The sequence below is a fragment of the Larus michahellis genome, chromosome 4 (assembly GCF_964199755.1).
Source record: "Larus michahellis chromosome 4, bLarMic1.1, whole genome shotgun sequence".
Taxonomy (NCBI): Eukaryota; Metazoa; Chordata; class Aves; order Charadriiformes; family Laridae; genus Larus; species Larus michahellis.
The window spans coordinates 33386078-33411673 of NC_133899.1; the positions used below are offsets into that span (position 1 = coordinate 33386078).

Below are 25596 nucleotides of genomic sequence, written 5' to 3' on the forward strand. Positions count from 1 at the left end.
TGCCCCCCTACAGCAGCCGACTGCCTTACCCAGCTTTACCACTGTCGCTTTTGAGAAGCGGAAGGAGGAGGTTCTGTATGGCAGATCCATTATCTTTGCCTAACAACGCCAAAAACACAGCAATGGACTTCTGCCTATGGCATCTTTCAAATGCTTCCTTCAACTAAGGTATAAGAAAAGAATAAACTTGTCCAGTTTTGAGATAGTGGCAGCTATGCAAACCCAGAGGAGTTAATTCTAAGCACTTGGGCACCAAACAAACGCAATAATAATAGGTCGACTCTGGAAGATGCCTAACCACATCAGTTTGTATAACAATTTATATGGACTCACTTGCCTAGAAGTATTTCACGGTTGAATCTTACAAGTACTACTTTCAGATTCAAGGCAAACCTCTAATTATTGATCCTTCGTTACACTGGGAAATTACCTCATCGTAGTTTTAAAGTTCTATTTATAAGTCTAATAATCTCATCATTGATTACAGTGACGGTATTCTAATTATAAATCCATTATCTCCTCAACAATGAAATAAAATCAATAATGCACATAAATGGGAAAAAAGGAATTTAAATGCATACATTAATGTCATTTCAAGTAGCACTATTTTATGCACCATCTCTAACAAAACTGTGTCACATCATTAGCAATAATGTGAAAAATCTTTTTCAATTAACAGAGACGATTTGATGCTATGTTCAGTAAAGTGGCAATCCATTCCATTAAACACACACATATGAAATGCTTGAAACATCTATGAACTCCATCTATACATCATAAATTCTCTCCCAAGTGCTGAAACAGAAAAGCAGATACATTTTCTATCGACGCTTTTTAAACCTCCTTTCATAAGCCACCACCCAGGGCATTGCAGTGATTCCATTTGCAAGTAACAAAGAGCATCAATATTTGCCACATGCTCAGCCGCTCATGCCACAAAAGAACGGGAGATGCTTTCGGCAATGCTCACGCTGTGCACAGCTTGAGTACCTGGAGTCCCACGACCTCAACATGCCATCAGCCCAGTACACAGCCTATGGAGCAAATGTTATAGGCAAGGCGCTTTCCAAAAAAATGTACGATGTTCAATCCTATTTTACACAAGCCGGACGACCGGGCAATCCACACCTGCATCCAGCCGTGCAAAACAGTTCCTTCCACGTGGTATAGAGAGATCACTGCAAAAGGCTTTCTCTCCACCAGCCCACACACGGCCAAGGTCTGAGCTCAGCCTGAATTTATCTGGTTTCTCTGCTGCATTAACTTCTGAAACTAAAGGACATTATTCAGCTGCAGCCCACCCGTAACAACCAACATAGCCAGCGCAGAGCAACAGCAGCCACATTAAAGCACTTCTATGTCAGCTATACAGAGTCTTTCTCAAATGTTGGATGACACTTCTGAGCTCCGGCCAAAAAGCATGAGCCTTTCCTGTAAGGTGATTTCTAATGTTGGGGTGGTGTGGGATGCATGGATTAACAATCAGTTCACTGGCGAGTTCATAGTGGAGCATATGCACAGTATAAATGGACCAGGAGGAAACTAAAGAAGCTGAAAGTGAATTAAGTGAACAGAAAAGGCCATCCCAAAGAAACTAGCTGAAAGGCGAGAGTAGAAAATATAAATATTTTGCATAAAAAAAGGAAGGGATTTTTTTTAATCTTAATGTAGTTTATGATAAAACTTGCTGGATGAGAGAATGACCTGTGGGCCAAAGGTAAATCCTGTGGATTATCATTTGCACATAATCGCTGAAGTCTGCTTGTTTAAAATCTACTCCTCATGAGTTCAGGTGAAGTCTGGGCCGACATTCTTTATTACTGCTTGTTGACTTCAATTGTCAACAAAGGCGAGTATGGACTTGTCTCCCTGCAAGTGCTGTAATAACAACTGCTTAGCCTAGAGGGGTGAAGGATCAAAAGAACAGTTTTCAGGTGGTAATTTGAGCCACAAGAGGGTCTGAGTCCTGAGAATAGTTACCCTGTCCCACATTGTAAAACCAATAGTATGGCAGAAGTGTCAAATACACAATATAAAGAGACACGATCCACACCCTCACCTAAGAAAATGCTCATTTCCAGCTTGTAGCCAATACCCATTCTGTCAACTCTTAACATTTTTCCTAAGTCACTCTGGTACCTGGGGATACTTTTTAAAGTAACCTCATTTTCACCTTCAGCATCCTACACTGGGGGCAATCTAGAAAAAAAGAGCACAAAGTCCTTGGCAAATACACAAAGCAGAGGGCTATGTTTTTATCTGCGTGTTCAAGGCTGAATTTCCCATGCGAGCTTTCTAAACGGGTCTGCTACCTGGCTGCTGGGGCAGGGTCTCGCTGACTCTGAATGCAAGGCGCTGGTGGCCGCGTCGTCCTCCCAACATATCCCTCCTTCTGCATTTGCCAAGGCAGCAAAGTGCTGTAATGCAAGGCAATACTGCCCAGGCGAGACGCAACCATCCCAGGAAAGGTCTTTTCCACGGGGGCTATAAATTAGGTTATTATGACAAAAGCATTTAGTAACTTGGATCAAAAGGTTTCCTTCTGCTCTTCAGACTTGTTACGGAGTGACCAACACTAGCTTTGAAGATTTGGGGTTTTTTGTCACCCCCTTTCCTTTATGTTCTCTCTCTACAAAAGCAGTAGCACCACCACCGCTAAAGCTAAAGGGAAAACAGAAAAGCCTCTATGCAACCCTGGCCCCACCACCTGTCTGGGGTTTGCTGTTGACTTCTGCAGAACCAAGATGTTATATGTAAAGTCTGAGAAATGTCCCAAAGCTCAAAGTCATTCAGACATCTCACAGCCAAGATTTATGGTCAAAGCACTATATTTTAATTGTTTCGTTACAAAATATATGTCACGCATTGTATTAATAAAAGGTCACTGAGAAAGCTATCAAGAAGGATTTTAAAAATTAATTTAAAAATCCATTTGGTGTGACATTTATCAAAGTAAAAAAGTAAATGCTGGAAAGTAAATCTTGTCATTCTTCTGTTTTCCACAGTCAGCTTTTTATTGCATCTTCTAAGCAAAACGTAAGTCATCCTTACTATAAACAAACAAAGAGGATTTAAGGAAAGTCAACAGAGGCTGAAATACCCTCAGATGAATCCATCTGGTTTACATTAGCGTAAGCAGGAGACTTATTCCTAAGAACTACAGGAAAGCTTGAATTGTGACCAAAATAACTTTCAGAGATTTTTCACATTAAACAAATGAACATAACTCTTTTAACGTTAGAGTACATGCACCTATTTACACACGTCATGGGTGAACCCTCCCTCTCCGAACCTCACTGAATCAGGCCATAAACTTATGCCTAACTTTAGATTTGTGAATACTCTCAGGGAAATACATTGGCCCATTGATAAATTTACAAGTTTATATACATTTGCTTTAAAAGTTTTACTTAAGTTGCTTTCAATTTCCAGCACTCCAACTTTTCCCATTTCATGGGAATGATGCATTTTTAAAAATATTTTATAGCAATTTAGAAATGGGTAAAGATTCAAGGAGCCATAATATTTTGCTTTGTAACCAGTACCATTCATATATATTCGAATAAGAAATACAGCATGGCAAGGTTTAATTTTGCGTAAGATGAAAGAAAAAGCAATTTGCAAAACAAGCTCTATTTCACTGTGATGTCTTTATAGCACATGGCATGGCTACTTTACCACTTTTATGCAGTACATAACACTGCATACTAATCACACAGCCAATGGAAAGCATACAGTAAGACCTCTTTTTCCACAATACACGACATATGCAGATACTCCTAACAGGTGTACAAGGTATTTGGAGTGGTTTTAATTTGCTACCTCTCAGTCAGATTCCAACACACCTAGGAAGCCTAAACTGCTCTTGCTCCTCTGCTTCTGTGTTAAACTGAGTGGCAATGCTGAGCACTGCTAACATGTTTTTTTTTCATTTGAATAGTAACCTTATATTCACTTGTCAGGCCTAGAATTAAAAACACCAATATAAAACTATTCATTAATGAAAGTTGTCAGTTGCCCACTACAAATCAGCTGTCTTACCCAGAGTTAGACCAGCTCCCTCCCTTCCACAGTGCTCGTTGTCTGGTCAGACTACTTATCACTGCTACTGGTGATTATTTTTTGTAATTTTTCACAACAGGCCACTTGGGTAAAGCAACTGATTACAGCTTCACCTTTTGCACCTTGGTGGCAATCCCAGTCTTCCCCTCCCCGGACCTTCCTCTGGATCCTTAATTACTGTTCCTCTTCACGGCTCCCAAAGCCCACAGTTATTATTTTGGTTTGAGCAGCACACACAATATGTTTCAAAGACACATTCCTGTTCAAAAAAATTTATAATCTATATAATGGATTTTCACACTTGAACTCCAAACATATATTAAAAATTTACAATGTCTTGCACTTCCGACCCCCAACATTCAGCCCAGAAGTGTTTTCGCAACCATAAGTGACATTACAAGGCAATACATGCGAATTTGGGGAGGGAGATGAGACGAACAGACATCAAGTAATTTTTTTTTCCTCTCTGCAGACAATTGCAGTACTGCCACTCTTAAAACTAATCATAAATAAATCACCTCAAGGCACTGGGCAAACAGCACCACCCAAGCAAGGGTTTGCCCTGCATCACCCATCCAGGCTCTGCAACAGGCATCTTCATCAGACAAGTCAAGCCAAAACAGATACCCAAGAGATGAGAAGGACAAAACACCTCTTGGAGGTGCCTGTTGCTCTCCCTCAACTCTAAAGGAAGCTTCGGTAATTAGCTTAGAGTAAACACCTGTCTTTGGCAGCTAAAAATAGTTGAGATGAACTCCAGACTTGATCTATGTCTGTCTTCCCATCTAGAAAACTAATCACATTCACTTTGGATGGAGCACCAAGTTAAATCCCTTGGATGTAAAGCACTTGGATAACAGTTTCCTACCAGGGAGTTCAGCACTTGTTTCAAGAACAACCCTTTGATAAGAAAATGAGGCAAAATTAGAGATTCTAAGTGAAACAGGGGTATTTTCAGAGTGGTCAAAATAACTCACATCACTCCTGAGAGTGTAAACTCACAGGGGAAGGGAAGAACTTTTTCTTCTGCATTTGTGTGGTATCTTGCCCAGATGGGGGCTGTAGACTCCGAGATGCAGTAACATTACACATAATACATTCAATGCTGTCCTTTCTACTGCAATTCCTCTAGCTCCAGAATTCCTCTAGCCACCCCAGCTCTGCCTTACAAGAAAGACAGGCATCTCCAAAATGTATGTGTAGCCACAGCTCTCTCCTGGGTTAATCTTAAACCTAAACCATGTCTCCAACTTCATCAAAGAATAGCCAAAATCAAAAGTTAAATAAATAAATCAAGAAAACTTTTCTAATGGGAAAGGAAGGTCAGACTTGACAATCAACAGAAGCTGGGGAATCCCAGTCTGCAAAATTATAAGACGAGGCAAGATGAGCATTGGAACAAGAATGTCCCGCGGTGGATGCTGTCCTAGGCAAGGGCTAGACTAGCCGTTTCCTGAAATCCTTCCAATCCTATTTCCTCCAACACCTGTGATTCCTCTAGGGAAAAGCGTAGGGGAAGCACTTTCTGCCTCACCCACCCAAATAGCTTCATCAGACACAAGGCTCTTAATAATACAAAAGGCAGTAGGAGAATTCAGACAGACACAGAAAGCACAACGTCGGCAGAGATGCACAACAGAGTCATTTGGGCTTAAATGATGAAAAAAAAATGAAAGAATGAAAGAAAGAAAGAAAACAACCAAAGCCTAGCTTCTCTCCAAAGACTGCTTCTAAATCTAAACTGTCCTTGCAGATGACTGGATCACATCCAAGCAGCCTCCAACACCCGCAGTCTAACAGTGTTTGTCCTTTCATTAAAGGTCACTGTTTTCCAGGCTACTGAGCTTCTTTGCACATTTCTAGATCACACTTAAGCTCTGTTGCATTATACACATTTTTCCTTCACAGGGGTTAAATGAGGCAACTCAGTTTTACCTTAGAATAATGCAGTGGTTAGGGAAAACCACATCTATCAGTCAGCATGGTTAAGCAGGAAGAAATCTGGAGCTGGCTGTTAGTGAATTATTTAAGACAAGAATAAGGGCAGACAAGGAATGAGCAGAGAAATGGAAATACCTTGGCTTCCAGAGAGTGCGGGTTTCTTAACCCCATCGCTTTCCCATTTTTTCTACGTTTCTGTGATGTACACATTTAAAAGATAATTAAGAGGTAACATCACATGCCTTATTTTGTCCAGATTGATCCCTAATGCATGGAGCAGCACTTTAGAGAAAAGCACTCATAGCAGCAGCTTCTCATAAACTATGAAGAGCTGAATGGGCCATTTTTCTCCCTTTTCTCAATGTACAATTATCAGAAAGCAATCTGACACCCGTGAAGATTCACTGGATTTAAATGGGGACCCCTCAGAGGTAGGATGTGTGTCCATTCACAAATTTCCACATGAGAGAGAAGTATGGGAGGAAGGAATCACGTCTCCAAGCCTTTTCTGGAAGGAAACACAACGGCCACCCTGTGTAAGTAACGTTATACAGCAGCACTCTTAAATATTTATTCTCTGATGATCTTGGAGCTCAACCAGCTGAAGCTACCAAGCAATATTAGGTAGTGTTTATATACAACAGCACTGAAGGCATTATGTTGAATTTAAAGCTGCCTAGCACCGACGTACCTGGTCTTGCAAAATCTGCCACAACATCTTTAAGTGAAAACCATGGCTTCTATTCGTACACATTTCATCATTACCCACACTCCGCCGTTCACTACCATGGGAAAACGGTTTAGGAATAAATCTCAGTCAAAATCAGTCACTATATCCTTCTTCTTAGCACGGTTCCGTAGTCAGTCACGAATCTGTAATGAACTTGCTGTTAAAGGTAACATGCACCTCTATAAAGCTTTTTCATTTCCCACAAGAGTTCTTAAAATATACACAGAACACAGGAAATCAACATCAATGCTTAAAATCCAAGTGCAATGACATTTACAGGCATGTGGCTCTGAAGCAACCTTCTGAACACCTTCCTTTACAGCAAACTGTTTTGCAGCACATCTAACCTGAAGATTAATGCTCTCTATGACAGTCTATCAACAGCATCTGCTGAACTGAACACGGCCTTAGGAGTTCAGCGTTAGACTTGAGGGTCAAATTAATCTTTGAGATAACCCTACGAAGCTCCCAGAGTTTCAAGTGTAACAAACTTGGCCTTTTCGGTTTTTCTGAAGGGGTGACCAGGTATGTGACAACCAAATAACATCACGTGCATACATGAAGCTAAAATAGGTGCACAAACACCTGAGGAAAGGATCTCACCATCCGAGATAAGAAAGCAAATTCCTTGTGACATCTGACAGAACATCGTTCAAAGCTCTTTTTCAGCTCTTGAAACATGGTTTAGAATACCATTAGCTGATCCCCTCTAAGATAAATATGTATGCATCTCAAATTTTGTCTTTATCTCTCTGTATATCCATACACATGTAAACAAAACTCAAGGATCTGAATTATCACTACTTACTAGACAAGCCTGAGGCAGGAAGCTGTTCACTCTGGAGATACTCCACATGCCCTCGAGGTACTGCTGAGCTTGGATGGTGACTGAGCTCAGAGCACCGCTGAGACCGCTGGGGGCCACCGTGACTTGAACGCTGGAGTTTGGAAAACTGCCCACGCCTTGAGACCATCCAAGTCCCTTCTTCCTCTCTGCCCCAGAGAAGAGATTGGGTGACTTTCCAGGCTGCCTGCCCACCTGCCCGGCAATGAGAGGCAGATCTCTCTGCGAAGAGACTGTGACCATCCTGGGTACCATGCTGGTCACTGCCCCGGCGCCGGGCGGGAGGTCAGGCATCTCTGGGTAGCTGGCTTGATTGAGGGTGTGCATCATCTGAATGGCTTCCTGCTTCAGCTGGTTCAAGTGAGTGGCACAAGTTTCGCATCTGCTCTCTCCTTCATTCCTGTTTTTCTGTAAATAGTCAGGCACTTGAAGCTTGTCAAAAATTAAAGCTGATAATCGGGGGTCCTAAAGAAGGAGGGGAAAGGGAGGAAAAAAAAAAACAACAAAAAAAACACATAGTGAGTTAAAACAATGCAGAAGGAGAAAAAGGAAGAAAAAGACAAGTTCTCTGTGATTTGCTCTCCACCCATGGAAGTACTTTAAATCTATTCTGGTAACTCTCAGCCTTTTTTCCCCCCCCAAACACCCTAACAGAGTTGCAGGTCACAGCAGATTAATAAACCATAAGTGAATTCATTTGTATTAGATCCAGCATGAAAATTATCATCAGAATTAAACAGCGGAGCTGCAGTGTACTTGGTAACTACTAACTCTTCTAATTAACTCTCCTTTGGAGACATCCAATGTGCCTGTGTTTCCCATGCTCAGGAACAATGTTAGTTGAGATGCTGAACCTACAAATACCATAATGTGTTTCAAAGGCATACCACCACCTTAAACCTATGAAAATTAGACATTAAAGTATTTCAAAAAATTAATGTGTGACCTGGTAAATGTTTTGTTGTCCTCACCCTCAGAAATGATTAATCAAGTGTCATAAAAAACAGTTTACATGGTGCTGCCCACAGCTGGCTCCTCTGCCAGCGAGGACCGTTATTTCTGATCTTTGCAACCCAGATGGTCACAATATTCCCTTACGCTACAGTTGCTTTGATGAGAAATAGATTTGAGCCTACAGCCATGTGTGAAGGTGTGACAATGTGCACTGATTTAAAAGCAACACCTATTTTGTTTCCACAGAGCAATTTTCCCTCTCCTTCCCCTTGCTAGTTAATTTTAAGGCTGCCCAGACATTTTAAAACCCAGCTCTGTGTTTCTAGTTCAGAGATAGAGTTACCTATCTCCTGAAACACACAAACACCTTCCCATCCCAAGCCCGCTACCGTGAAGATTAGTCAAGAGATTAAATCCAGCCCTGCCGTAAACCTGCTATCAAGAGTAATGCCGTGCAGTAAAACTGACCCAGCTTCACACACTCTCTTTGAGCTCTCTAAACAATTAAGGTTTTAATGAAATCACAGCACAGCCAAAGGTTTATTTGTATAATTATTTTAACTTAAAAATATTTAATTTGCTTGTTAATAACGAGGGCACACAAAGCTAGTAAGTTAGCCATTCAACATATGCTAGGGGTATCCCCAGATCACTGCTCATTTTTAAAAATGTATTACTTTATGCCAAACTGCAATTGCTCTCCAGGAAATGAATGTCCTATTAGAAAACTAACTAATTCTGGTTTTAATTACAACACACATCAATAAAAGTCTTTTAAGAAGTCTTGGCGCTGGTACTTTGGCTTTGCTCATTATTCTCTTTCAACTGTGCTATTTCCCTTTTCTCTGAATTCAGAAGGTCCTAAAACACTGCCTAACTTCTGCAGCAGCAGCACAGAATTTCTCTCTTTTTCAGCTGCTGGACTACTCCTGCAAGAGTTTTTAATCTATCTTACAAGACACAGCACAGTGTTGATAGAAAACATTGTGAGTCTATCTAGCATCGTGTCATTCCACAGCCAAAAGCTATTAACAAAAGTTGCTTTTTCCGCCATAATCTAAACAATTGTTTATTTACTGACTTGAAGAAAAAAAAAAAAAAGGTACTTCTCAGGCTAAGAAAAGCTACTCCTGCTGCTGAATGAACAATAAATTGCATTCACATTGGTGAACCAGTTTACAAAATCAAGTGAAAGACGCTGTTTCATTTTTGTCTCTATTCTCTTTATTAAGGTTTAGATCCTGGTAAAAATGCCTTTGAAGTTGCACCATTTGCTTACCATCATGAGCAAGAAAATTCTTTGCCTCTAAATCTCCCAGAAGACCATAGTACTACATTAACAGATATTAGTCGGGGGGGGAAAAAAAAGTAATTAACATTTTATAAACTTTTTTCTAACCCTTTAGCAGAAAGTGCTATTGGTTAGACTTAAAAAATATAAAGACTCGGTGCTGGGAGCGCTATTAAGCCTCAGGCAAAACAAAGGCCACGCAGTCTATCTCCCAAGAAAAACAAACAGCACGGCACTCCGCAGAAACCTTTCCAAGGGAGAGCCCTCTGAGCAAATTCTTGCCGAGGCTGACACACAGCATCTATTCAGACAGCCCCAGAAACCAGCACCTTCCAGCGCCGGGTGCCCCGTCCGCGGCCAGGCACATCCCTGGGCTCCCTCCTTTGATCCAAGTTGGGCACAGGAGGAAGCACCTGCAGGTCCCGACTACGCGAGCCTCATCTGGCAGCGTTTAAAATTGCTATCAAATGTCAAAAGTTTCAAATAAGCAATTAAAGCGAATTACTAGGTGAAACAGGCTTCTCATTTAAAAGAAGCGACTTCTTTTGATGTAAAGAAAATTAATGACCCCAATTCTGCCTCCATAAACACAGTTTACAGTGTAAGGCAGATCAGAGTCAGGCCCGTCTTGGAGTTCCAAGGAAATCAAGTGGATGCCATATTAAAGGGGAGAACAACAAAAAAAATTAAAATAAAAACATTTGATTTATTTAGAAAGTTACACAGAGCAAACTGTGGAAGCACACAGTATACCAAATCTAAACCTTCTGATTTATTTACAGTTTAAAAAAAAAAAGGTCATCCTGTTTCCAGTGCTTGTAGTTTGCCAAGCATTTACAAGGAGCTTTTTTACCCTGCTCATCCAGCCTCTGTGATCCCCAGTTTGCGTCTGTGGCCATCCTCCTCCAGCATCTCACCAAGGGCCCAGCTGTGCGGTTAGATTACTTTTATTTTTCCACTCTCTGCGACAAAAACACCTGGCTAATGGTTGGGCGTGAAGGGCAGAGGAAACGCACATTACTGTTAAAAACATTAACCAGAACTTAAAAGTTAAGCCAGCCCCATTAAAGAGGTTTTACTACCCGGTGACAATGCCTGGTGCCGGGGAGCCCCCGCTTCGGCAGCTCGCGCCCTAACAAGGCAGGGGTGGAAGTTACACTCTCGTGTTTTACAGAGGGAAGAAATAAAACTTGAGTGACCAAATGTGTTAGAGACACACGTGGGAGCGGGGGGGGGGAGAAGTTAGAGCCATCCTCGTTGCAGCTCCGCCAGCAGAGGGGTAAGCCAGACAAAGAGGGTGTGCAACTCGCTGGGGGGAATGGCACAGAACTTAAACACACACCAGTACAAGCCTCTGCTCCAAACGGGGCTCCAAAACCACTTTAGTCTGCCATGCTACAAAGAAGATGACTCCTTTATTCCTCCACAGCATAAATAAACCGTGCTGTCTTTGTCACACCTACTTTCCAAACGCTGTTCTTGCCTTCTGAACAAGCAGGATAAGCACAGTACTCTGATGCGGTAGCATTTATAGCTTCCCCTCCCGCTACAGAAACCAAACCCCTAATTTCAGTCACAGCTTGTTAACTTTTGCATACGAATTTGAGATATTTAAACACTGCAGACTGTTAGGAGGGTGAAGTAGATGGTCCCACTAGCGACAACTGCACTGGCGAGCCCAGCAGCACCCAGCCAGGTCAAGGCACGAGATAATTACATGTACTTACATGAGCAACAATTTTCTGAGATGTCTGAATTCACCAGTGCTTTTCAGCAAGTGGTTCTTACAGACACAAGCCAGCTTGCAAACCGCTGCTGGGAGATTAAACACACACAGGCACATTGCCCACACGAGGAAGAGCACATGGATGTGGTCTGCAAGCCCTTCCAAGCTCTACTGGGCCTGATGGTAAAAACTTGGAAAACTGGGATTGTGTTCCCACTAGAACGCATGGCAAAACACCCATTTAGTTCAACACCAGCTGCATTTAGCCTGGAGTTTGCCTTCAGGCTTTATCTCTGAAACCAGGAGTCGGTAAAACGAGCTCAGATTTGAAAACACATCCAGCAACATGCAACACAAGGAAAAAAACAGTCATTTCTACGATTCTATGATTTCAATTCACGCTTCCCTCTCTGATGTATGCCCCAACTGCTGCGTTGCCCCCCCGTGAAATCCAGCAAGGACCAAACAGGGTTTCAGCCATAACACCTCACGAAACACCCACCTCACAACTGTGCAACACCACGGCCTGAGACCGTTGCCCTTGAAGCTACAGACACACTCAAAGCAACAGGGACGTGGCCAAACGGCAGCAGCTCTGAAAAGCCCTGCTACAGCTTAGGCACCCAAATCACAGCCAGCTTTTCAAAAGCACGCCACACCAAATGACCTTGCTGGAGCTGAGCTCCTTTGGAAACCTGAAGCAGTTTGTCAGTGAGACTGCACTTAAAGAAATTAGGTTCTTTTTGAAATTTTAGCTCAATCTAATTTCCCAAGTATTTCAAGTTTGCAGTTAGATCATTTGTTTAGTTAACGAGGAGTAACCAGGAGCTTTTCCACTGCCAGAGAGAAACAAAGATACAAGCTTTAAATCTTACCTGCAGCTACTGATTTGTAACTCCCAAACTGAGCAAGAGGAGAGGACGCAGAAAAGCATCTGGATTCTCACTTAAGAAGTCCCTGAAGTAATACCCACCCCTCTGTAACCTAATCCTTTCAGCGAGGAACTATCCACTGAGTGCGAACAAACGATGACGAACAAATGATGAAAAGTCAAATTGCCAACAACCGTCCTCCGTAATTACCTACAATTCTGCCTGGCACTAGTTTCTGCAACGCAAGTGTATCTGGAGCGGTATTCTGAAGTAAATTAAATTCTCAATATAAAGATAATTAAAAAGAAAGAAGAAGAATCACTGAATGTCACACTGAAATATATACTTAAATACAGACCTAGGTAAACAACATTTTTAAAGGATGCTTTGGGAGAATGGAATGTACTTTCCCAGTGCAGAAGAATCAATGTTAACGATTTTTTTGTCTTAATTGTCTTTCCAGATTTCTGCTGTGCTGCTTACAAATTAGTTTTTATCTTACATGACATTGTGAAATATCCACTAATATCTTCTATATTGACAAATACTTTGAAGGCTGATGCTTGCTTTCAACCGTATAGCAGTCATTGTCAGAAAAAGAGAAGAAAAAGAGAACACTATACTCAGCAAAAACAGAGAGTGTTCAATGTAATCAAGGAAAAAAACAGTGCTAATGGTTAATTATTTTTTTTTAAAGAAAAGTTTTCAAGTAGCTGACTATCTCAAGGGAGTGAAAATATGAGCTGTAAGTCTTCAAGTAACCCATGTTGTGAATTCATTCAATTACTGACCTAATCTTATCAGAACATAAACAATCAAGGAAAAACAAACACATAAAGCTTTCACAAAAACAGAATTCACCAGAAGTCCCATCTCCTGAGGGTTAAGGGTTTCTGGAACTTGCAGTGTAACTTTGCTGTCCTTGAAAACAGCCCTCTCAATAAGCAGGAGAGCAAGCCACGCTTCCAGAGTGAGCAAAAAACACATGCATTAAAAAACAAATAGATGAATTTTTAAGGCCAAATTTCAGCCGGCCTCTCTACCTGAATGTCTCGCTACCTTTAGGTGGAAGATTAATTTAAGCCGATGGACTGTTGTCCTCCTCCCATGCTGGCCGATAGCAGGATTTCTTCAAATCTCCAATCCCGTTATTCTGTTTCCAGCCACAACCTCAGGTACTGCACGCAGACATATCCCACTGACTCTAGCCAGCTGAGACTCAACCTAATTTCTTTTCATCTTTGCCATCCCAAAAAGTTTGAAAAAAAAAAAAATCCAAGCGCATTTTCTTACTTCCTTTAAAAGTATACTGCATCTCTTTTAAACGGTGTTCATCTTTCTAACAAAAGTCAAGTAATACGATAAATCTGCTAAAAAACGCATGACCCCACACTAAAAATGACTGCGGCGTGTTTAGTTATTCTGCAGCCTCCACTGAACTCTATTTATTTCCATTTCCTGCCCACTTTAATGTACTTCAGTGGCCCGCAGTAAAGTTAAAGCAATAGGTGTCTGTCATAAAGATGAATAGTACTATTGGAATGCATAATACAGTGGAAAGAGGAAATGAGAGCAATCTGGTTTATTTACATCTCAGGCTCCCATCAGCACCTCAACCCACCTCCCAATGGTTTCAGCCGCCTTTCCTGTTATCTTGCTGTATAGTCCCCCCTGCAACGATTTGGCTTTTAACCTCGCAGAACCAGAGGGTATGAGCTGATCTCCCAGATTCCCGTTCGTGGGCCGGCAGAGTACTGCCAGCAAAGAGCCAGGCAGCGCGTTCCGTGCACAGGAAACAAAATAAAGGTAGTGGTGGCGATTTAAAATAATTAAAGACACAAACAAAACAAAAGACCCCAAAGAGATCTGCTCTCGCAGTTAAATTTAGATGAACACACAGGAACCTGACTACTTCTGAAAAATAGTAATTACTGTATGACAAAATATTACTTTTAATCTCCTTTCTTTACGATCTAATTAAACAGATATTTTACTTGCCTTTGGAAAATGTTTTTCTTAATTTCATTCAATTTTAACATTTGGTGTATTCTATAAACTACACATCCAAACTACTATGTAATTTTGTGCTTATTTTTAATAGTGTATGACTTCATTTAAAAATGATGACTTTTAATTTGCATGTTTATTGTTGGTTTTAAGTAATCCTTTAATTTTCCCTCATGGGTCTGTGGCTTACTGTAACTTCACAATGCAAATTCAGTACTGATTTCGTTCATATGAAAACACCATCTTCCAGCATCAATTGTGTCTTTTTTTTTTTTTTTAAACCTGTATCAAAGGAGTATCATTTTGAACAGCAGCAAGTGTTTGGGGAAATAGTTGCGTGCCCATCACCACACAATACTGATGTCTGAAAAGCCTTTATTTGACTATTACTTTCAGAAACAGCCACTGAGACAAAGTTCCCTTTCAGAAATTCAGACAAAAACTTTTGATAGAAATTAGACACTTTTATTTAAAAGATAAATAGCTTTCCGTCCTTAATCAGTTCTTCCTTGAAACCAGAGAGTAAGTTTTGGTTAGCCTATGAGCATGGCAAGTCAGGTTATAGAAAATCTGCCTATTAGACTGCATAAAAAGTCACAACTTCTCTTTCCTCCTGAAAGCAAACTGAGTGCTTATGAAAAGTATTAGAACTACTCAGGAAACTGATGCTCTCCAATACTTTCATGGCATTGAATACTACCTACTCCACATAGAGTTTGAGTTCCATCAGGCTCCTCAGATAATAACGTAGCTCTGAATTTCAGCACAGGGATGAAAATCAGAGAGCAGCACCACTACACGGAAAGCATGCTGCCTTGTCAAAATGCCTCAGAAACATCAACTCTTAATACCATTTTATTGGAAACAAAAGGCTGTTTCCATTATTACAATTATTTAGGCAACAGCCTGTGTTTTCAGAATGACACATTGCAATGGCAAGCCTTGTGAGATGGACTCCTTCTCTGATGATCGCTGGCCGGAGACCAGCGGCCCAGCCCAGTGGACTTGGCGAGGAGTAATGCCCCAGATGAGATCTCCAGCATGTTTAAGTGATCGTAGCCACATTTGTCCCAACAGACCGTGCCCATTTGTATCAGACAGACCTTTAATGAGGGAGTTCAAGAACGTCTGGACACAAGCCGTAGTTGAAAGCAACTTTGGCTTAGAAAAACTGGATAGGAAAAAAAGTGCTCGGAGCGCTCAGGACATCTGTATACAAACCCTACAACTGTTTCAGTCCAACCATCTGAATCCAATTAAAAGAACGCTCAGCAGCAGAAGTTAGGGAGTGGACACATTTTCCAAATGAACATCATTAGCATAATGTAGATTTAAAATCAACTATGAAAACCAGTGCTTGGCATTGGATCACACCCTCTTAGTGTCTCTTTCACTTGCTCATTTTATCAATTATTTGTTTGTAAATGAATACTTGAGGACCATACAGAAACGATTTAGCTTTCACAACCGAAGGGCTGCCCATTGTGCAGTCCTCTTGCAAGCTACAAATTGCTGCATATAGCACACAGTTAGCACACCAGGCAGTCTGTCTCCAGAAGCAAAGTGGATTACACTTATTCTTCATCTTAATTAAAGTGCCACTGCCTCAGCTTAACTGTTTCAACAAAAACTGACTTGTTGGCAGAAAAATCTTGGGTTTACATGTGAATTTAAGCAATACTGTAGTGGGTTAGAGTTTTTTCTTCTTCTTCCTCGGATTTAATCAAGGAAAAAAAGAAGGAAAAAAACAACCTCTAAGCAGGCATGAAGAGAAGAGCAATAATGAAGTCTATTTCTAATTCCTCAACCACAAGCAGGCCCCACACTGTTGGAAAAGTCTGCTCTGGTTCCTTTGCTTACTCAGCGGCACACGTGTGAGACACCACCTCCCTCTCCAATCTGTCCATTTTACGGCACTTCTTTAAGATGGACTCTAGGATGGGTTGGTTTTGTTTAATGCCACTCTCCAGCAGAGGAACTTAAGCAAGCAAATTTACAAATTTGCCATCAACTACCTGTTGGAAAGAGGAGTCCTGGTGCCTCCAGTATCTCTGGACTTGGATAAAAGTAAATTACATGGCTGTCCCTCCTTTACAATTCAGATGCTGGTGCAGAGAATTAACTGACCCCCATCATGCAGGAGAAAGAAAAGATAAATATGCAGATCCTAAGGGACCTCTGCAGGTGGGGGACATTGCCCAAAGAATCAAATGATCCTCCTATGAAATCTCATTGGGGTGAAGTATGATCTCAGCCATATAAACAGCAGATAGAGACAGACCATTCGAAGAGTGTCTATAGCACAAAAAGCAGTTTATAAAACAAGAATGTTGTAGGAAGTTCAGAGGAGTGTCGTTTATTTAGTTTAGAAGAGCGAGAACTGAGCAGAGTCTTCCAGTACACAAAAAGTAGTTACAAAGAGACTGGTGACCAGTTACTTTCCATATCTACCTGGGAAAGGACAAGAAGAAATCATCCTACTTTTCAGCAAGGATGCTTTAGGAAAAACTGTCAAAGGTGAGCGAATACTGGCAAGTGGTTAGAATGATGTTGAGAAATCTCCTTCCTTCGTGGCAAGTTCTGAAGAGCAGGTGAGAAATATCCATGGGAGGTGACCAAGAGATAGGCGATCCCATTTCAGTGGAGGAAGCTGGGCTACTTTTTAAAGATCTAAAGCTCCTTTTCCAGGCCTACGTTCCTATGAACCTGGTTTTGGAAAGATGAGTAACACATCTGTAGACAGACTTGTTGCTTGGGTTGAGGTGCCACAGACAGACAAGGAATATAGACTTCAAAATACTGTTCTCCTCAGATGACTATTCAGTAACCTAGGCTATCTTGCTCACAGGTTTTCCAACTTGCATCACTCCTGCATTAATTCCATGCACCTCATCCTAGTTGTGACCCTCTGTATCACCTTGAATAATTCACCTTTTGCCAAATATTCATCACGTACCTGAAGCCATCTCCATGTTACCTGAAATATTCTTTATTATTAACTATACGACATAGATATCCCACTTTCAATCTACCCTTACAGATAAAAAGTACTGAATTGTTACATTTCATTCCCTACATGTTCAGGGGATAATTTTAGGAATCCAGACGAGATACCTAAATTAGATGGTGTAAGTCCAACCTCTCCTATCTGTCCATAACATTCTGGAAATAAACATAATAAAAAACTAAAACCTCAGAAATAAAAATTGGAAACAACACAGCAGCGAGTACTAGTTGCATTACAACAACTAGATCACCTCCTTGAAAAGGTTCAAAAAAGCTCATTGCAAAGCCCGCTAAAAGGGGCTGTGAAGGAATGCAAATTAGCCATTCCAGATTACAAATGGAAGATGTCTCAGGGTTGGTGATGGTTCACCAGAAATGTTGGTAACAGGATGGCATGAGAAAAATGAATCCGTAGGTATCTGCCAGCTTATCTGTCCAGATGTTTCTGAAGGCTCTGCCTTCAACACGTATCACAGAGCCTTCAAAAAAAGTCCTCTCAGTAAAACTGTCGCTCCTCTGACCCTGAGACATTTCTGTCAGGTTTTCAGGAGTAACAAATAATCACACACACACAAATGACAGATGGACAGAAATATCAAAACCCTAAATATATACACTGAAAAAGAATAAGGACTAGTTACTTAAAGAGCTTCTGAAAACTTAAAGTAGCCTTTATATTTTACTATACTTTACTACAGACTTCTCCTATTTCAACAGTTCTTTGAAGAGAAGTTCAGCATCTAGCACCCCAACATCATGAACCATGAACTAGTAGCAGTATCACACTAAGGCACTATGTAAAAACACAGTAAGAACAAGATTATTATTAGTAGTAAGATGTTCTGGTTGCTGTTTTTGTTGATCCTATTGGTCTTCAACAGCCCTTGCCTGAATAGTATCAGCTAATCTTTACCTACGAAACAACTTATTTCTAATAGTCCTATGTCAGATCAATCAATTGCTTTGCATGAGAATACTCCAGCTTCCCAGGAGAATACCACTTTTTGCAAGTTACCTGCTACCTTTTGATTGTACGGTCTTGTAATAAGCCCTTCAATGGCTATACTCTATTGTGAACAATAAACCATGTATCCAGCCTTGAACACCTGAAATACCTGACTGGGCACCAAAAGGCATTGTACGTTTTCTACGTGAAATAACAAGAAAGAATTGCCTTTTTTAACCCGCTCTCCTTTGTTAGCCCAGCAAATCACACTCGTCGGAGTTGGACAACAACAGTCCTGTGATTAATACCCACCTGTAATCCTTATGGCATCAACAGTGAGAAGCCCTGCAGTGGTCCTGCGAAACCTGCAAGCTCTGCAACCTCTCCCCATGCAAAGGGCTGGTGTAATCAAAGAGGAGCAACTCCCTTCTCCCTTTGCCCAAGGTCTCTCTTCTACAAACATAAATCAATGTGGTTATGCCCACAGGCAGACAAAAACCCACTCCGCGCATGCTCAGAGCATCTTGAAAGCCATGTTCACAGGGTTTATAAACTCTGCTGTGACATAGATTATAAACACATTAAACGCATGGGCAGAGTGAGGTTGTGTCTGCCTATAACACACATACATGTAGACAAGCCCACAGATGGCTGGCTAAAATACCTCTGTGAACTCTTTCAGGTTCCTCACACACACAAAAAAAAAAGTGCTTTATCTCCTGAGACACAGAAGCAATCAAGTACCTGGCAACAATTTTTGAAACGCTTCGAGCCAGATCCTATTAAAACCAGCAACTAAGAGATGAAAGGCTCTAGCTCGTCCTACCAGTCACACTTACAGGGCTCTTAAACATTTACATTATCTAACATTGTTTCTATAGAAATTCCACAAACGTGGACAATGCCTGACATCACAGGATACATTTATGTTTCCATTCAATTGAAGGTGCTACATAAAAGGCTGTTTTCATTTTAATTTCTGTTCTGGGACATCGGAAAAGAAGCTGCCTCATCACCTGCTGGAAAAAGCCAAGTACAGAGGAGGAAAGGGTTCTTTTAAGAAAAGAAATTACAGTCCCAGAGTAAGACCTGGGCCCTAAAGAACTCCATGGCAACAGTCGTACTGAGTGCAAAGTCAGTATTTCCTCCTCTAAGTTCAAGTATCCCTGTACCTAACTTCAAATCAGCAATGAACTTTCACCAACCTGCCTCTCATTTTCATAAAATACCTATGAAATGTTTGTAGTTGTTGGGTAATGAGTTAAGTTATATGTTGGAGTGCAGATTTCCCCCTCCATTTTAAAACAAAGTTTTGTGGCAGTAAATAACATTGTGTCAGATTTGCAGTAAATCATGAAAAAAAAAAAAATACATGCCACCCAAGTTGCCTTGTTGTTATTACAGATGTAAATACACATTTAAAACCAGAAAACGGTGTGTACCATGCCTTGCTAACATCCTTACAAAATCTGACAGCTCGTCAAACAGCCCCTGTTGTGGACAGTGCCGAAGCAGTTCTACAGATCATTAGAATTAAAGGCCAGTGAAGATAACCATCTTGTCCGGCCTCCTGCACATCACAGCCCTGCTAATTTCAACCAGAAAAGGCAGTGACCCCAATAGGCTTATTTAATGAAAATAGACGCTTTAGTATTTTAAGAAACACTCACTTTTATTTAAGCCCACATATCTTCCAAAGCTGCAGTACTTTGGGAAGAATCACGTTTTTAAAGTACAAGGTATATGAATGAAAAACATACAATCAAAAAGACAGGGACAGCATTTGAGATGACATAAATCCAGAGCTGGCACACACTACTCTCTGCTCCTGTGCCACTTTATATCAGCTGGACCAGAAACTTTACTCCCTATGGTCAATTTGAGAAATCCAAGTGGTTGATTCCAGGGCTCTCCGCGTCATCCCGGACACGGACTGTGTACTGGTAATATCTGATTTACACTTGCAGCTCTAGTCTCAGAGAAACTCATTATGCAGGATATGCTCAAAGATGTGTGTTTTACTTCACAAGACTGATGCTGTGATTCACAGGGAAAACCCGCACAGAAGGCACAGACTGGGATGTTATTCCTCCAGCACCAACCAGCAAATAGTCACCGAAATAAATTAACATCAGCATTTCATGGAAGTCCCTGCACGAGGAAGTTAGGCAAGATTTATTCAAGACCACAATCTCAGGAGCAATTCATCAGAATCAAAGTTAAGCCAAAAAATAAATACATGAAAATGGGACCAGCTAGAATAACAAAGCAGCACGGCCAAGGCAGCAGCCACATGACAGCCAGAGGCATCTCCAGAGCGATCAGAACAACTGTCCGCAGATCTTGCCAATGAGCCAGATGCTGCTGCTGGAAGAAGGCTTGTGTTGATATAAACTCGGAGATGCGAGATGCTTAACACCAAGAGCAATCAATCTTCACGATTCCCACATGCCTGCCAAGCTTCGCTATTATGCCACAAAGAGATGAAAACAAACTTCATAAAACACATGTAGATTCTACACAACATCAAACTGCCCCCGCCCTCCCCTTACTACTCAGAAACAAACCAGCGATTTGGGCGTAGCTATAAATGACCCAATGCTTTTCCTGAGTTAACAACAGAACCAGGAAAGAATATCGTTGGCTAAACAGCTCACTGTGCACACGCTGCCAGAAAGCCAATGAACTTATCATACTGTATAGGAAATTCCTATCTTCCACACCAATTAGTGACCCAACAGTGATTGATTTTATAATCCCAAACTTGACTTACAAAGTGACTTCCTCTGGGGCCAACTTTCCATTACCCAGCATGTGGAAAATTGCATACGGTCAGTGCGCTATGAAAACCAAGGAAAAATAAGTGCTATTTACACCCCGATTCTATCATGCCTCCACATTCTTGCTTTCCTAAGGGAGATGCACTTTTGACAGTTACTTCCTTTCCCTGCCCCGACATCCTATCTCCACCATCCACCAGCTGGGCACTCAATCAAAACAGAAACAACAACAGGAACCAGCAGTTATTCATTACAATAGGATCAAAACATTTCTAGGCACTAGTGCTCCACCAAGTCACTGTCCTTGAAGACCCTGCCGCAATCCACTTCTTCCCTCCCATTGCAGACACCATTACTGAAAGTGGCTCCACTTCAGCCTGAAGAACCACATATTAAAAGTCACGGCTTTTTAAATCAGAAGCCACTTGGTGGCAGGCAGTCACATCTTAGAACTGCCAGAGGCAGTGAAACTGGGCAGCAGAAAGGTGAGAAAATTAACTGGCCAACAACACAGGCCGATGTTTATCCTTTATTTTAATCAAGCTAACATTAGCTCCAGTCTATAAAACCAGAATTGCAATGCAAACTAACTACCAGCGTAATCACAGAAACAGCACTGCAATATGATTACTGGATGCTAATTATATCTTATAAAGAGTTAAAGACAATCAAGTACATGTAATAAAGATTTATATGCAGTTTTCCACTGACCTGGAAACAGCTTCATACATTAATAAGTTTACGTTACTGCCAGGAACAAAGCAAACAGTTACATCTACATGACAAAATACATGAAACACAAGAGCCAGATGTTGGGTCCTTTCATCAAGGAAGCAATTATTTAATTCCTGGAAAAAGACTTTCTCCCTCATTGTTTCATCAATACATAATATCGCTTATAAAAGACCCAGTCCTGGCTTCATGGCCTGGTCTGGGTACATATCTGCAGTATCACACAGGGGCACAAGCTAAGGGTCTCCTCTTCCCACTCTGCAGTTGCTTCTGGGCAGTGAGCACGAAGCAACTGGAGACATCCTCGGACCGTATCCACATCTCCCCATTCCCACACAACAGCACAGACCCCAAAGTGGCTGCCAAGAGAGACTGTGCTTCCCCTCGCACCTCTCCAGGAAGGCCGGTTCTCCACGGGTAAGTATAACAGGGAATGCCTGGGAGCTGTCAACACTCTCCATCACAGCTCCTGACCTCCAGCTCCCAGACACAAGGGCTCACTTGGCCACCAACCTAACGGCTCCCTGCTCCAAGCACCATCACGAACTGATGGTCTTCGATGAGTCATTTTGGCCATACCCTCCTCACCCGTTGTCCCTCCTCCCAGATAAAAACCACCATAATCTCTAAACAGGTGAACACCCAGCAGCCACCATCAGCAGCCACCCAAAGATCATAGACAAGTTTGGGATGGAAAGGATCTTTGAAGATGATCTAGTTCCAACCCCCCTGCCACAATCTGGTTGCTCAAAGCCCCATCCAGCTTGACCTTGAACACATCCAATGGTGGGGCATCCACAACTTCTCTGGGGAACCTGTTCCACTATCTCAACACCCTCATCATAAAAAATTTCTTCCTTATATCCTATCTAAATCTACCCTCTTCTAGCTTAAAACCATTACAACCCTTGTCCTATCACTACAGGCCTTGTTAAAAAGTCTCTCTTCATCTTTCTTGTAGGCCCCCTTTAAGTACTGAAAGGCCACAATAAGGTCTCCTCAGAGCTTTTTCTTCTCCAGTAGGAACAACCCAACTCTCTCAGCCATCCTTCAATGGAAAGGTTCTCCAGCCCTCCGATCATTTTTCATGGCCTATGCTCGGCCTTACCCCAGAGTGCTTACAGAGCCAAGAAGGAGTAAATATTTACACACTGGTCACACCCATAGGCCCAGCTGGATCTAGGTGCCTCCCCTTCCCATCAAACTCAAAACTCTAAAGCATTTAATGATTTTTACCAAAAATCACAAATTACACATTACTCTACACAGCAAGCAATTCAGCAGTTTTGCTAACTACGCTGTGGACGTTGTAACTGAGAAAGCACATCCCTCTGCAACGTTACTCTGAGGCTGTCACTAAATAAAACAGACACACACACAGCCTGAAAATACCATGTGCAAGGTACACTCCTGAACAAGACACAACAGATAGAAGCACTTAATAAACAGATCCATTAACTAGGAAACATCCCTGCAGCAATTAAAACTTTGCAAAGTACTACAATGTACACCTGGTTACTGCTCTGACATCTGCTTAGGTTTCCTATGTGTTTGTAAGTTGGACCAAAGAGAAAGATAATTGAGTTTATGGATATATCATGACAAAAATGACAATGAGGTACTGTTAACTGTTCATGAAAAATGGCATAAAAACCTCAAATAAAGCATGTGTATTGTTTGAAATACTTCAAAGTTACCACATTTTTATAATGAACCATATACAACCAAATGGTGTTTCTCCTATTGCTGAAGAGTAATTTTATTCTGAACTAAGGATCCCATCATAAAATGAGAGGAAATTCACAGTCTGAACAATCACAGTTGTACCGAGCACATTTTTAGGCATATGGCAGTTTTATAATGGTCATTGGGGATGAAGAGCTAAAATTCTGTTGCATGCTCTGAATTTAAGACATTTCACATAAAATTGCATATCTCAGGAAACAAATAAATTGTTAAGCATGCAACCTCATAACATTACAGACAATATTCAGCATATGTAAATCTGACTACCACAAAATATGAATGCTCTTTTCAGTACAAGGACACAATTACTTTATAAAGGGTCCAAATAAGTAAAAAAGAAAAAAAAAAGTCTGAAAACATCATTAAAAGAAAACAAATAGAATGAGATCTGCCTTAACTTTATACAGTCTGAGATACTGTGACATTAGGCGGCTACAATATGTGATCCAACGTTCCCAAGTAAATGCCCTGATTACTATTGTAAGCCTGTCATTTAAATAGTTCCTTCCTGTTTAAAATGTAGAAAGCCAAATGCATTTTCCCACCACTAAGCATTGTGTAAGACTCCTTTCTCTTCCAGCAAGCTGGCTGAAGATGGATGAGCTTCCAAACTGATATCATTTTTAATTACGCGTTTTTCTCTCATTACTAATTTCCTAAACATGTCTCTAATCTTGCAGTGAAATCTCTGAGCGCAGTAGGTGTATCCACATACATCATGCTCCAGAAAATTAATATGAGATAATGATCAGGACTGCCTTCACAACATAACCTGAAACAAGCAAGATACACCAGAGGTGATACATACTCATTAGACTCTGATCTCAAGTGTTTCTGGAAAGCAGCTGTTAATGGATAGTTTCCCTCCCTCCTGCATCTTGGAGCCAATAACGCAGTTATTGGGGTCTAAGAGAGGGAGATGCTTCAAGCAACCTCCCCTTTGCACTTTCCACCAGGCAGTTATAAGCTCGTGATGCCCAACGCATATATTCACACCCCCCTTCACCCTAAATACTCCACCAAGAAGCACTGTTTGCATGAGGGAGCCACAATCATCTGCTCCTCTACAGACAATAAGCACAGGCATCCCCGTTCCCTCCTGCCATCAGGGGTCCAACAGCTCCCTCCACCTAGGAGAAGGTCTCCTGGTGGGGCTGCCCTCTCCAAAAGCACAGGAGAGCAGAAAGCGTTGGAGGTAGCCGCACCCAGTGAACAGGTAGGAAGGCACATGCCCACGCACGCCCCACGTGCCAAGAAGGGTCACACACCCAGCAGCTGTCTGCATCAGATGCTCTTTTGGCGGGCTGGAATCAGGACTCTGTATATACCCGTCAGCTTAGGTCAACCAAGTGCCAGCCAATTATGCACACGGGATCTCTCTCATTCCTCAGGTACCTCTCACTACCTGAAAGGCATTGCACAGCGAACCGTGCTGCAGCACTCTTTCACCACTAAACCAACAGAGCAAGAAGGCAACTTTTAGCAGAAAAGGGGGGGGGCGGGGGGGGAGGGGGCAACTGTCAAACTGTCACTGGGCTTTCTCCCCAGCTAAACACATCACACACCAAATCCTTACAGGAGTAATTCTTTCAGCACACCAGCTGCCTTCTCATCAGCTGACACCAAATAAAAGGGGCAAATCCTAGGAACTGTTCAGGGTGGCTGACATTTAAGAAATCAAATAAAGCAAAACAAGATAAATCACAAGCACTTAAATAAGTTTGTATCTTCTAAGTGGTCTTAAAATATGTCACACGTATGACTCTGCCTAGTTACTCAAAGAAAAGGGATGGCTGCTGTTTCACAGTCAAAAATATGAAGGTACTACGAGATTAGCAAGACAGTTGAAATATTTGCACCAGAGTAATGCACATAAAAAAGTGCATATATGAAGAACACCGATAGGAGAGCTCTGGTATATATGCATGCAACTCAGTAGTCCGTAATTGCATGCTGAGC

The 25596-nt window shown here is 41.5% G+C and overlaps 1 protein-coding gene across 2 annotated transcripts in view; it reads right to left on the reverse strand.

The window, feature by feature from the left end:
* KIF26A (kinesin family member 26A) overlaps positions 1 to 25596 on the reverse strand; it is a 105111-nt gene that overhangs the window by 59479 nt on the left and 20036 nt on the right. For both annotated transcript variants that reach the window (XM_074583848.1, XM_074583847.1), the window contains exon 3: positions 7542 to 8042. In XM_074583848.1, the coding sequence (XP_074439949.1) occupies positions 7542 to 8042 (501 nt within the window). The remainder of the gene's footprint in view (positions 1 to 7541; positions 8043 to 25596) is intronic.